The sequence below is a fragment of the Cervus canadensis genome, chromosome 4 (genome assembly GCF_019320065.1).
Source record: "Cervus canadensis isolate Bull #8, Minnesota chromosome 4, ASM1932006v1, whole genome shotgun sequence".
NCBI lineage: Eukaryota > Metazoa > Chordata > Mammalia > Artiodactyla > Cervidae > Cervus > Cervus canadensis.
Genome location: NC_057389.1, coordinates 82,821,427 through 82,836,678, shown reverse-complemented (window position 1 = coordinate 82,836,678; position 15,252 = coordinate 82,821,427). Strand labels below are relative to the sequence as shown.

At 36.6% G+C, this 15,252-nt stretch overlaps 1 protein-coding gene across 2 annotated transcripts in view; it reads right to left on the bottom strand.

Moving 5' to 3' along the window:
* Positions 1–15,252, bottom strand: part of ADAMTS19 (ADAM metallopeptidase with thrombospondin type 1 motif 19) — a 261,654-nt gene that overhangs the window by 77,154 nt on the left and 169,248 nt on the right. For both annotated transcript variants that reach the window (XM_043465964.1, XM_043465966.1), the window contains 4 exons: positions 13,838–13,939; positions 8,182–8,312; positions 7,082–7,254; positions 1,108–1,235 (listed from right to left, as the gene is read on the bottom strand). In XM_043465964.1, coding sequence (XP_043321899.1) covers positions 1,108–1,235; positions 7,082–7,254; positions 8,182–8,312; positions 13,838–13,939 — 534 coding nt within the window. The remainder of the gene's footprint in view (positions 1–1,107; positions 1,236–7,081; positions 7,255–8,181; positions 8,313–13,837; positions 13,940–15,252) is intronic.

Here is a 15,252-nt window from a genome sequence, read left to right as displayed (position 1 = left end):
ACAGCATGTATACTATCTATGGTGAAACAGATCACCAGCCCAGGTGGGATGCATGAGACAAGTGCTCCGGCCTGGTGCACTGGGAAGACCCAGAGGAATCGGGTGGAGAGGGAGATGGGAGGGGGGATCGGGATGGGGAATAAGTGTAAATCTATGGCTGATTCATATCAATGTATGACAAAACCCACTGAAATGTTGTGAAGTAATTAGCCTCCAACTAATAAAAAAATTTAAAAAAAAAAAAAAAAAAAGGTCTGGTTTTCTCTCACCCGATGGAGACACCTTTGAAGAGCCACCCCAGCTACAACGCCCTCACGAAGCTAGCTGAGGCCTTGTGATGCGCCAGCCCAACGGCTCCCCGTGCCCAGTCCTGCCTCCTTCCCCCTCTATATACATACTGATCATGAAAACACTTGGCATTAAATTTCCTGCATATTTATCATCCAGGGGAAGGCAACTGTGATAGCGGCAGACCCGAAACTGGCAAAATTCAGAGCTTTAGCCATTGATCTTTCCACTATGCTATTTATTTGAACAGAATGACTATTTTTCTAATGATAAAGAAGAGCACATAAATGCATATAACAGATGGAAATTATTTTTAAAAAGAAAACAAAAAGACAAATGAAATGTTTAAGTACAATAAAAATCAAATATAGATTTAAAAATCAGCTGATACAAGAATATTGATAATATTTTAACATTAATGAATAATAAGACTGATTTTATAGGTTTTTGCCACATGGCTCAGTCTTGGACACAAGACATGGAAAACTGCAGTGCTTGAGTTTTTGGTCTGGAATATGTTGACATAAAATGCCCAAAGGGTCATAATTTCAGGCTTGTAATACATACATTATTGAATAAATATGTCAGATTCTTTCAACTAGAAATGGACATTGTAGATTTTCCAGTCTGAACCCTTCACTATACAGATTAAAGAATGGACTTCAAAGTTGATCAGACTTGCTGAAGATTACAGTTGAGGCAGGACTACATTCAAATCTTTTGAATCTTAGTACAGATCTTTCCAGCATACTGTGAAGCTGCTCCAAGGTCCCCCAAGCCTCCCTCAGTGCAGACACTCACCCTTATGGAAAGTCTTACCTGACACCTGCCATTTGCACAGACATCTAATCCCTGATATCCACAAGAAGTTCCATCCAACACTTTTTCTGATAGAAGAATAGGCTGTTCTTTTCCAACAGGAGAACAAAATAAGGCACATGGCTTTTCTACATACAGAGTGGATAAAAAGAAATGAACAAAAGTTGATCCATAAGTATTTTTATCTCAAGCTTTATTTTTCAAAACAGTTTTGAGTAAAAAATATAATATGTTAAATAAGTAATGTACTACTAGAGTAGATAATACTAGAGGGTTATTATGAGTAGTAAATGAGATGATGCCTGGGGAAAAAACAGGTACCCAATGAATATTAACCTACTTCTTAAGAATTGTGTCTTCAAATTATTTTTAAGTGTATCACTTATTATTTTTGGCACTAAATCTCTACTACACACAGACCAAGTATTCTTTGTGAAAAATATTTTGCACACTCCCATTTTCTGCTTATATCTTTTGGCATGAACCCCTTTTAATTATAAAGAACATATCCAATTTCTGCTTATTTAAGATTTATTTTATTCACGAAGCTTTTCTTGACGTCTTACTTCAAAATTCCAATACACTAATTTTCAATCCTATGTATTTGGCAATTTCTAAGAGAAAAATTACTAAAGGGAGAAAGAAGAGCTTCTAAGATGAACAATTCTTATAAGATTTTCCATTGTGAGGATGTTTAGAAATGCAGTACAGTCCCATGAGAACATGCACTAGAATGCCTGCTGAAGTGCCAGCTAGCAGTCAACCCTCTTTATTGTTTACTCAGAAAGCATGTTGGGATGTATGATGACTAGGGTGAGACTCACTGTTCTAGGTAAAGAATTCTTGAATGGCTGGCAATCTTCCTCAGAGCTTCCTTAAGCAATAAAGGAGGGTGATTAGAGTAAAAAAAAACTTCACTTTCAGGCTCAGTCAAAGAGTGGCATGATATTTTTTAAAGTGCTGTTTCTATTTCTAAGTATTCTGCAGAGGAGCTCTAGTATTTGGTAACACCAGTAGTAAGATTATCCAAATCTGAAACTTCAGAGCAATTTCCAGGCTACATTACTACTCTACTGGCTTGACACCAGTCAGGCCCTTTACTGTTTATTAAGCTCATATAAATAGAATGGAAAATAGTTTACAGTCTCTGACACTGATCTTTGCTTATGTCTTCAGTAAAGTTCCACGTATGCTGATGGGATTCTATAAATACCAAATAACAGCCAGAGGCATGGAACAGGGTATCACTTGGCAAAGAGAAGACAGACAGTTAAATGAGCCTTCAGAATTGAACATTTCAAACAGTTTTCACATGTGGCTTCTGAATACTGCTCTGAACAATTTTGGGGAGTTGGAACATGGCCTTTAATGTGCATGGTTTTGAAATTTTCCTTTAAGATGCCATTATAAGCTGCAATAAAGCATTTCAATGTGCTCTCACACCTCAAAGTAGGTTATGTTTATTCAATGACTGCTTACTATGTCATATCTTTGGACTTAAAAACAGTTGCTGTAATTGCAACACTTTAATACTAATATATATGTGTGTGTGTATGTGTGTGTGTGTGTGTATGTGTATAATTCTCTTTCTGGAGTCTTCATTGAAGAGAGTAGCAAACCAGATATATGAATAATGTCGAAAGGAATTAGCCTAAAAAATTTCATTCACATTCTAAGCATGAAATCAGATAAAAATCTTTGTATTTCTCCTTTTACAACACACTGTCAATTGACTGTACTTACTTTAGCTTTATAGATGACATAAACATTTGATACCAATCTTCCTTCCTGGAGTGTACCCTTGAGACTGTGACATTATAGTGATCCGTGTAACATGCCAGTACTTGGCAGGCAGGCCCTGTCTTGATTTAAGAGATCAACCCTTTCCAAGATATGCATTAAACATGGATATCAGCCAAATTTCAGCACAGAGCATGCAAAATACCTGAATGCTAAAGCCATGCATCTTTTTTTTCCCCCTAAACATAAATGTTCACTACTGTATTGATACCTTATATTTAATTCTTCTAGCCAGAGATGGCCACTCCCACACTCAAGTGCCAAAGACTTGGGCATTTTTATAAGACCTATATATTTCATTTTTTTCCATACTGCTCTAATACATAAAAACCATTGTGTATTATTCATCATAGACTGACTGATGTGTTTGATTAGTACATTTTGCAAAATTATCAAAAGTGCTACCCTGCTAATGGTATAATTATCTATTATAGATCATTCTGATGATACACAACACTTTATAAGAGGTTTGATATTTTAAATTGATCCTCATACAACTCTGATTTTTTTTTTTTTGGTTGTACCACTTGGCTTGTGGGATCTTAGCTCCCCAACTAGGGACTAAACCTGTGTCCCGTGCAGTGGAAGTTTAGAATCCTAACTACTTGACCACCAGGGAATTTCCCCCTCACCTTTTTTTTTAATCTGGAAGGAACCTGTTTTTTGTTTCTTATTTCACATGGGTAAACAGGTTTCAAATGAATTAAATATTATCAAATCACACAGCCAGTTAGAGGCAGAGACAGGATTAACCCAAGATCAGATGATGATTTTCATGAATTGTCACACTGATTTTATTTTTACAAAGAAAAATACTGTTGGGCTGGCCAAAAAGTTTGTTCAGGAACAAGAATGAACTTTTTGGTCAACCCAAGATATTTAAATATTATGCAGCAAATATTCATCAGAAGCTTACTAATTGTCAGACAGTACACTAGGCACAGACAACAGTGGGAATAGAGACACTTAAATCTGTGACAACATGGTCTGCTGGAGTACTTGCAAGGGGTAAATACATATCCAACATCGAAGACCAAAGGTATTCTTTTTTCCTGGAGTACTTGACATAAACTGAGTCCAAAAAATCAGAAGAAGTTTTCAAGGTAAATAAAAGGGGAAAGAGGTTAAAGTTTGAGAAAGAACGGATATCATGCCAAAAAACTTGCATGTTTACAAGTCCAGAAATAAGAAAACATGATGTATATGAGGGATGAAATGAAATTCAGCCTGGTTGTGCTGGAGATGGAAGTGAGGCCAGAGAAGTTAGAGGGGACAGGCCATAAGAACAGCCGTCTGAACCAGGCAATAAAGTTTGAGACTGGTCCTGACAGCAACGGGACTCATGGAAGGGTACTCATTGGCACATTGACCAACAGTTCTGACCTTCAAAAAGACCAGCCTGGCTGAAAGGAGGAGGAGGAGCTGGAGGAAAGTCAGAGAAACAGTGAGAAAGCTGTTCGAAGAATCCAGGTCAGAGATGGTGCAATCGCGAACAAAGATGCTCGCAAACAAAGAGAAGTTTGGACAAATGGGGTTTGCTTATTGATTACAGGCAGATGGAGACTGAGGCAGAAGGATTTCAGCTGAGCTTGGTAATGAGGCAAAGCATGATGTTATTCTCCATGAGAGAGAATAGTAAGAAGAGCAGATGGTGGGAGTGAGAGACAGGAACGGAGGAAGGGATATGTTCAACTTGAATCATGCTGAGTTAGAGATGAACGGGATGTTAAGTGAGAAGTTCATGCAACATACAGGTAAACAGCTAAGGAGCTCAGGACAGACAGATCTGGTTGGAGATAAATGCCTGTGTTCCTTTAGCATTTGTATGATAAATAAAACCTAGTGAATAAGTAAGATCATCCCAAAAGGAACATTCAGTGAGAAGAGGGACCAGGATAGGTCACTTCCCATAAGAGACACTATCCTTTCACTTAATATTTATTGTCTACTCTGTTCAGGCACTGTTTACAGAGCTAAAGACAGAGAAATGCATAAAATACAAGTCTTACTCTTACAATCATTATTGGGGGAGCATAAACTAATAAAAATATTATGACAGATCACTATAGGTTATGTGAAAAAAAGAATAAGGCAGGGTATTGAAAAGTATTGAGTCAGTATTTAAGAAAAGACTGGAAGGAGTCACCAGCAAAAACAATACTTTCCAAGACACTAAGACAGAAAAGCCCTGGACTTAATATAGGGAGAGCAAGGGAGCCAGTGTGGGTGGGAGGGTGTGATGGTCAGGACAGCAAGAGTGTAACAGGAAGCCAGGGAGGAAGGCCCTCATAGGCTGTTAGAAGGACTTTGGACCTTTAGTGAGTTGGGAAAACTTGTTCTGTTGCTTTCAAAATGGAAGAATAACTTGACATGACTGATATTTTAAATGTATCCTTCTGGCCATGATTGAGACTGAAGGAGATATGGGGACACAAACATAGAGACCAGTTAGACGCCTACTATAAACACAGAGGTAAGACACAGAGGCTTATATCAGGAGGTAAGGTCTGGAGATATTGGGCAATCATGAGATAATGGATGTATTTTAAAGACAGGAATAATGTGACTTTACTGATATTTTAAAGGCATCGTAAAAGAGAACATAAAGGAAAGGGAGGACCCAAAGTTTGTGGTCAAAGCATCTGTGAATACAGAATTAACTTTTATTAAAAGGATGGTAGGACTAGAAGACTGTGTTATTATTTTCTCTCAACCGAAGAAATAGTACATTTAGAAGCTATGTGTTGGGGAAGAAAGCAGGATATGTTTGAAGCAGTGGAACAAAGGCAGTATTTGGAGTGCAAAGAGAAAGAGAGTGAGGTCTTAGACGAGGCAGAAGACAAGAGAAGGAATCGGACAAAGGAAGGTCTTGTTGAGCATGCCATGTTGTGCAATTTGGTTTTTACCTGAAGAGTTATGGGAAGGACCTGAAATGCTTAAGGTGGGAAAGCGATATGAACCAATCTGCATTTTATATAAAGATCTCTATTTGGGGCTTCCCAGGTGACTCAATGGTAAAGAATCCATCTGCCAATGCAGGAGATGCTAGAGACTCAGGTTGGATCCCTGAGTCGGGAAGATCCCCTGGAAAAGGAAATGGCACTCACTCCAGTATTCTTGCCTGGGAAAACCCATGGACGAGAAGCCTGGTGGGCTACACAGTAGTCCACAGGGTTCCAAAGAGTTGGACATGGCTGAGCAACTGAACGTGAGTTCTGCCCTGTGCCACCCTCTACAGGAGCCTCCGTCCCTCTCCCACCACCACCCCCAGCTCCCGGCAACGGCTCATCTGTTCTCCATCCCTATACTATTGTGATTTCAAGCATGTTATAAAATAAGAATCATACAGCATGTGGCATTTTGAGATTGGCTTGTCTACTCTGCATAACGCTCTGACATCCACCAGGTCACCGCGTACATTAACAGTGTGTTCCTCGTACTGCTGTGTAACATCCTACGGCACGGATAAACCTTTGTTTGCTAATCCTGCAGCTACTCAGACCTTTTTGATTGCTTCAAGTTTCTGGCTATTGAAAATAAAACTGCTATGTGTGCTCATGTACAGCATTTTCTTGTGGTTGTAAATTTTTATTTCTCTGAGATAAATAACCATGACTGCGTTTTCTAAAGTGATGCTGTTATTTGAGACACTGCCAAGCTAATTTTCAGAGCGGCTGCACCATTTTACCTTACCAGCAACGCATGAGAGATCGTTTCTCTTCATCCTAACCAGCATTTTGTACTGTCACCCTTTTAAAATTGTTTGTGTATAATAATACCTCCATGTTTAAAAAAACATAGTTTTAGTTAGTGCTTGTGGTTATTGTATGTCACAAAAGTAAAAGTGTTAGTCACTCAGTCAAGTCTGACTCTTTGCGACCCCATGGACTGTAGCCCGCCAGGCTCCTCTGTCCACGGGACTCTCTGGGCTAGAACACTGGAGTGGGTTGCCATGCCCTCCTCCAGCGGATCTTCCCGACCCAGGGATTGAACGTGGGCCTCCCACGTTGCAGGCAGATTCTTTGCCATCCGAGGCATGTCATAAAGGCAGAAAAAGCAGAATTTTGAAATACCTATAATATAAACTACAAAACAACATTTACCATTATTGTAAAGCACTTTGCAAACCTAGACTTCTGCTTAATTAAGACGGTGGCGGTCTGGTTGGTCATACCTTCATCCATGACAGCGTGCCACTGAAGTGCATGCTTTGGGTACGAAGTTCTAACACTATAGGCCTGACATTGCCAGTCTCTGAATCCAGGCAAACCTGCAGGACAAGGTGGATTCTCACATATTCTGTATTGTTTTCTGGGACCATTACAATCCCTTGCTTCAGAACCTAGCCTAGAAAAGACAGTACAAATAATCAATTTTATCTTATTTTACGTTAACTACTCATTAAAAAAAAATCAAAAGGCATTGTATTAATAAGGGATAATCCTTCCTATTAAATCTACTTTTGAAAATGTGGACAGATGAAATGATTAGTAACTGTAGGAAATCCATATGCTTATTTTAAAATGTGAATTTTTTTCTAATCTTTGATCCATTTAATTCCCAAAATACAGGAGAAACAAAAGTCTGTTTGCTATGAAAATGATATAGAAGGGTAAAGGACAGAAGCTGGGGGCAAAATACACTCCCATGGAAGGAGTGTAGCCAAGAAATTCTAAGGAGATGCTTCTAAGGTCTTCACACACATTTTTTAACATCATTTGCCGAGGAATTGGGCCACTGAATCCATACCAAAGTCAAAGCATAAAACTGAAATGACTTTCTCACACATCTCCTAGGATCACACTAGGAATGATGGAGCCACACAAGCTGATCTTGGATGCTCCCTGTCTGCACACACGCTCAGCAGGGTTTCCTTTCTCAGCATCCTCAGCTCGGACTGACATTCATGTTGCCCTCATTCTCTCTCTTTCTGAAGTCCTCTCAGCTACTGGTTCCTCTCATAGATCTTTTCAATGGTGACTTACTTTTCCTAACATGTCTCCCTGCTTGGGTCAACACAGTTTTTTTATTTGATTTATTCCCAAGAAAACAACCTGTGTAGTGGTTAACTATTCGCTCTTAGGAGGGTTGGTCTTATTTTCTTCTTCAAAGGGAGTTCTTACACAAAATAATTTGAGAGACTTTTCTGTCTTCCAAAGTGGACTGGGTTTGAAGAAGTGTCTTTGGTCCCTGACATGGTTTATCAGTAAAACCTTTTTATTTCAGACTTGAAGAAAACAACGCCCTCCCCCAGCCCAGGAATGTTGCGTTTACCCAGGACACTTGCGCTCTCGACTGCTGATCCCAGAACTGCAGGTTCGGCTGCAGGGACTCCACACGCTCCACTCTCCAGCCGCAAGTCCGGGCGCTGCGGTCCTGCTGGTACACTCTCCAGCCTTACACCACTATTCCAAAAGTTATGTCTTAGGTGAACAAATCAGGGCACAATGGAAAATCATTCACTGGCCTATCGAGTCACTGGAATTGCGATTAAATCAGGTCAGCTAGAGCCCCAAACGTGTGGAATTGAAAAAGACCAAAAATTAGTTGGCACGTGCTTAATGTCACAGCAATCATTCACTGGCCCAGTTCTCCCAGTTCTCATGTCAGGTCACACAGTCTTGTCACAAAAATAGCACACGGGTTTGTACTACAGCCCTGAGAATGCGGTGCTTGTGACAGAGGCAGGGCGGATGGGGAAGTGGGGGTTGTACAGCCAGGAAAGAAAAACTAACATGCTCTAGGAAAAACAATAATTTAATAGAGAAGAATGAAAAATACGTTCATATTTTGTAGGTAAGATATAAATGTAGGCAATATAAATGGAGGTAAAGACACTTATAAATGTCTTTGACTAGAATGAAGCAGACATTTTAGCAAATCCAGCCATTTTTATCTAAAATGTCAGTGTTTCAGGGTATTCTCTCCTTGTAATTAGCAACAAAGCATATGACTCACTTTTAACACTTTCACTTACATTGCTTTTTCTTTTTTTCCCCCTAAGTTTCCATCATGAGAAAGACAGCAATGACAGAAGATAAAGCAGTATGTTCATTTTCTTTTTTATATTTATTTTGTCATTAATTTTAAACAGAAGCAGCCAAAGAATTTTTTTTTTTTGTGGTCACTGAGGAATGTTAGACAGAATTTGATGGAGAGATTATTATAATTTCTCCTTTTTTTTTTTGTTTTAAAGTCGCTCAGTCATGTTCAACTCTTTGCGACCCCATGGACTATTCAGATCATGGAATTCTCCAGGCCAGAATTCTAGAGTGGGTAGCCCTTCCCTTCTTGAGGGCATCTTCCCAACCCAAGAATGGAAGCCAGGTCTCCTGCATTGCAGGGGGATTCTTTACCAGCTGAGCCACGATAATTTCTCCTTATTCCTGGAAAATCAGATCTATCATGATCACAGCAAAGATATTAAAGGTAAAAATTAACTGAACAAAACCATGTTGGAGATAATAAGATTAAAAAATTTAGATAACTGATTGTATAATGACAAGGGTTGAGCAAGATGATCATACTAGTTCTAAATAATTTTCTGTACCAGTGGCAACATGATTTATAAGGGATTTTGAAGAAATCATAGCAATTCTCTGATCCTCAGTTTTCCCATTTCAAAATGTGAATGAAAATCATATATAACTAATAGACTTAGCAGAGGCTGAATGAAACTAAGCACAATGCATAGTCCATGCTGACAATTTAATAAAGATTAACCAAAATAAAAATACTAATAACACCAAATTCTATATCATTATATTAAATTTATCAATAAGTTTCCAGAAATCTCACCAAAATTCTATTATGATTTTAAATGATCTGTTTTTTTTAAACTTATTTTGAAAATATGTGTTTAAATGCAGTTTTTAGAAGAATTTATAAAACTATGCTATAAAGTTTTGTGTGAGCCCAGTTAGTGCTTTTCTATGTAATAAATAGTTCCTGAAGATTTTCTCTAATAATGTGAAATTTAGGGAACTCTACTAGTGCTTTGTAATGATCTATAAGGGGAACAGAATCTAAAATAGAACAGATACATGTATATGTAATAACTGAATCACTTTTCTGTATACATGAAACTAAGACAACACTGTAAATCAACTATATTTCAATAAAATTAAAACAAAATTCAATCTCTTTCAGATTCAAAGAGTTTTACATCCAGGCTTGGGAAGAAACAAAACAAAACCTCAATAACTCAGAGCATAATGATATGGTAAGATTGACATTAAATAAACTGAGATTTTTGTAGGAAGATTCAGCCTGAATATTGTAAAAGGGGGAAAAAGCAGACCTTGTGAAAACTTTGAAATAACTTACTGGTTTTAGGGATTTAATGATGTGCCATTCATGGGGGGGAAAAAACCTCAAAGTGAACCCTGCCAAACTTCAGTTGGTCAAGTAGATTTGACCTACATGAAGGGTATTTATTTTTACCCCCCAAGAGCGTATCACAGCTCCTCGCCCATTTAGTGGTAAGCTGGCACTGAAAGGCTGGGCGAGAGTTCACAGTGAACTAAAAATATTCTGGGAAAAACCCAGATCTAGACTTGCATGTCATTTAAACTAGACACGTCTGGCAGATGAAGAGAAATGGAAACAGATATACAAGCTAAACTTGCATCCCGAAATTGGTGAAATTTAAAGAAAGCATAGTACAATAGTTAAAGTCCATTAACTTCAGATAACCAACTCTCTGGGTGAAACTATGGAAAACCTGCTTTTGTGTCTTCTAGGTGGAGCTTTGTTTCAACACTGGGGAAAGTTTTAAGTGCTTTGTGTAATTATTATACAATATATTCTATTGGGTTTATATGCAAAATGAACCTAATGCTTTTCATGAATTTTTTAGCATGTTTTGTTTCATTCGTATATTTTAGTTTCAAAAAATGTATTACACAAGGTTTAAAGAACTCAACATTTCTCATATTGAATAATTCAGTATGATCTATGAAAATGCTAAGGAAATCTATAATATAGATTCTTTCTGTGATAGTACATGACCTAAAAAAGTTTGACTATATTTCTATTCTCTCTAATTTCTATGTGAATATGCCTAGGAAGTTGAAGAAAACACCCAATTGGAAGAGGTTCTTGAAAATGACAAAGGAAATATTATTGTCTAATTAAATCCTCTTGTATATATATTGTTAGATGAAATAAGAGGAAGAAAGAAGGCAATAAACTGTCTTCTTATGTAAATTTGTGACTAAGGATATTACAATCTTCATTTTTTCAATAAAGCATGATGATAATAATTTCATCACTTAAGAACTTAGGAAAGTAAATAATTAAAATATATTAGGCAGCATCCTTCAAAACAGTCTAATATTTTAGTCACTTGGTATTTAGCTTTCCTTCTCCATCCTCCCATTCCTAGAAAATATTTCAAGTGAAAGACATACATTTCTTGGTTTTAATCAAATCATTTATCAACCCATAGACCTCTGTTAATATAAATGTAAACACAGATGCCAGTATTATAAAGAGAAAAGGAGAAGAAAGAAAACAGGCTGCTTTTAATTTGGAAAAGGCCGTGTATAAATGGTAGATAACTATGAATCATAAAATTCTTGCTGACACCTCCTCAGACTTAATTGTATACTCTTAGGTGAACTAGTTATACAGCTCAGTTAACGTCACTAGAGTGTAACACATTATGAAGTTCTCAGCTTTGTTTCTCGGACTGCCATGTACTGAGCTAGCAGGGTTCAGCGCGAGGTTGCAAGCACCCAAATGTTCTCGCCCTACAGCCCTCAGTTACAGAGCGTTGGAAGCTACTTCCATGATGGTTCCTGCAACAGCTGGACCAGATGGAGAGTTGGAAAAGCCCACTTGGCCTGGGGAACTGAGAAGTTCATTAGTTATTTCAACATACAAAACATTATAGAACCACAGAGAATATCATTAGCACAATTACAGGGAAACGAAACATTGATTTTTAATGAATAATTACAGTTTTGATTGCTGAAAGAGTAAGTTTATCTTAGAGAACTCAAGAATGCCATTTATTCTCATAAATATCAGAAGAAAAAAACAATAGAAAAATATTTAGGACACCAGATTATAAAAATGAACGGATTTTAAATTGCTAATGAAGAACTAGGTAACAGAAATGGACTGTGTGATGTCTGCAGACGTGTGGCTGAATATTTGGTTCTCTCTGTTTATTACCGCTTTCGTGTTTCAGGGATGATGAAAATTATTGCTGGTGCAGAGTTTTATGACTCAAGCAATAAATTACTCAGCATAATACCATGAGGCTTGCCCAATATACACACATTATTGCACTTTTGTGTATAATTTAAAACAAATCCAAATTCTGACTCTCTGCATAAGCTCACAGAAAACACATTTGGCAGTCTGTAAACAACTGACTGATATTTCACAGAAGTTCTCTATTAAGGAACCAGTTTTCTTACTGATTGTATTGGGTGATAAAATATTTCTAGTCCTTTTCTATTATTTGGGACTTAATTTGTACATTTTTCTTTTTCTTGTTAAAGAAATCATAGAAGTAATAAATGACTACAGGCTTATGTCAAACAATTCAAAAATGTCAGGAGAAAAGTTGCATTCACCCTTATTGTCAATTGTTTTATTCCATCCATCAATTCCAACTCCCTCCCAAGAGTTAACTACTAATTATAATTTGGAGTTTATGTTTTCAAACCACTTTCTATGAGCTTAAAAATATATAAATTCTGTGTGCATACTCACATTTGTACACAAATTGCTTTTTCCCTAAATCTCAAATGGTACCATATAAAGTACGAATTTTTCTAACATGTCTCTATACTAACCACCAGGTCTAGTAGATCTTTTCAAGTTAATATATCTTGATATATTGATATCTTGATATATCTACCTCAATCTGGGAACAGCTACACTGGAACCATTCCTCTTCCAATGAATATTTTGTTTTTTCTTATTTCTCACCACAGCAGGTGACATCCTCACCTAAGTCTATGTGTGTGTACATGCAAACATGCCTATATTTGTGCACACATGTTAAGAATTTATTTAGGACAAAATTCTAGAAGTGTAATTGCTAGATTTCCATTTCTGTCCATGTTTCAAGTACATGTGTTTTTAAACTAGCTATATAACTTTTTTCACTAAGTAATTCACCCCAAGTAATATTTATGCTGTTGATTTGTTTCAAATATAATGAAAATTCATAGTCTTCAGAGGCAAGTTTTCTGATCTTACATCTAATGAACAAAGTAATAGCTGTTCTACTTTCCCTTCATAGAATAAAAAATGGAAAATTATGTAAACTAGTGTACTATATTTTGATTACATTAGCTATAAGTTTATATAGGATCTAATTCCTTCATATTTGTAAAAGAAAATTAATTTTTATAGCAATTGAAATGTTCTGGAAATATATACTAATAAATTTCTACAGCCTTATGAAACACATTTAACAACTTAAGACAGTTAAATGTTTACTAATCTCCCAAATGTTAATTAGAATATTTTATTCATGATGCTTGAAATGACAAGGAAAAATTACACTCAGTGGCTCTCCTAAGACAATACTTTATACTTCTTTAAAGGATTAATTCACTCTGAGAAATTTTACTATTTTTATTAATTTGTGAATACTTATATTTAAGTTTAATAGTAAAAATATTTAATTTTTGTTAAAGTAATACCTATATCCAATTCTCCACACCGTTATAATCAACAATAAAAAATACAGCTGATGTTTAAAAAACAGCCATGTGTTAAAATTGAAAACAGATGAAATGCTGAAGTTTTTATATATAATAAAAGTACTCTACTAGTGTTAAGATAGATACCTTTATAACTGGCAGGAGAAAATGTCTCACTGGTTATACTTATAGGAGAAATGTAAGTTTCTTCTTAAGTTTCACTTCATAGTCTTATACTTCAGATAGCACCACCAATAACTTACCTTACCAATGTCACAATCGGTTCCATCCATTGGTGGATCTAGTTTGGTTTTGCATTCTTTCTCCCCTTCCACCTTGCACCACAAGCCTGTGCAAATAACATGCTGAAAACAAGGGTATAATAACTAATAAGGGGAAGGCATCACATTTTTGAGGTTACGTCTATAAGGTTTGAGAGAGCAATTTTAATAGAACATCAGAAATGATTTGAAGAAAACATCCTTTGAGTACCTTTAATATTAAACTTACAGTTGAAATAGTCTATGGCTTATTTATAGTGCTAAGAAGACTGACATAAAGACAAAATGTTTCATAAATTTAACTATTTTTAAATTTCTTTAAATAAAAACATGTATGACTATCAAGATTAAGTAGCTTCAACAGAAAACTGTAAGCTAAAAATCATTTTTTATACCACATTATATGAACCAACCTGGAAGAATCAAAGTAATGTGCCTACGGTATGAATTTAATGCCTCCTATCTTGAAGTCTGTCCTCACTTCTGCTTTGCTGTATGCCACATGCCATGTTAGTACTTCACTATTGCATTACATCGCCTTGGCCCCTGATGTGATACAGGGATTCTCAGTGGGCACATTTCCCGTAACTGTTGTCAGTCAATTTTCCACAGTACGAATGCATCCTAGATACCAAGAATACATTTAACTTTTTCTAGGGAAAAGTTAAAGGAACAGACAAAAATACTGGGAACAAAAATACTGAAGGAACAAACAAAAACAGCATAAAACACAGCAACACTGAAAGAAAAGAATTCTATAGTTATGGCAGCCCAGAGAGATAGATAAAAAGGCACAACTACCACATTCTTAAGGACTTTCTATGTCTACAGGATGGGTGACGTTTCTGAAATACACGCATGTTATTAACAGATTACACAGAAATATGAAATCCATGTGGCATACTTACAGCAGCTAGAGTGATCTATCTTGAAGATGATTGTGTGACTACCTATCCAGATATCTGGAGAAAAGGGCAGAAGCAAGCATGTTGATAAGGACAGAATAAGTGTTGATGTGAAAAAAAGTCTTTGAAATTGGACTGGTGAGAAGATCAGTCAGATGGGAGGATGTATATAAGGGAAGGGAGTAGTGAACAAGATTTTAAAGATAGAAAATCCAGATCCTGAGTGCCAGGATGGACTAGGGACTCCATATTTGGAGGGAAAAAGAAGCCACTCAGCAGTTGACAAGCAGGTTGATAAGATAAAAAGGCTATTTTAGGAGATTGATCCTGGCAGAGGTGTTCAAAACAGATTGAAAATCACTGCAAAGTTAAAATTAACTTATGACCCAAATCTACTGAACACTTTGGGGATGATATATTTAAACTAAGTTTTCATGCAGGTCTGTTACATCTCCAATTCCGAATTTGTTACAACTCTCCAAATATTATTTT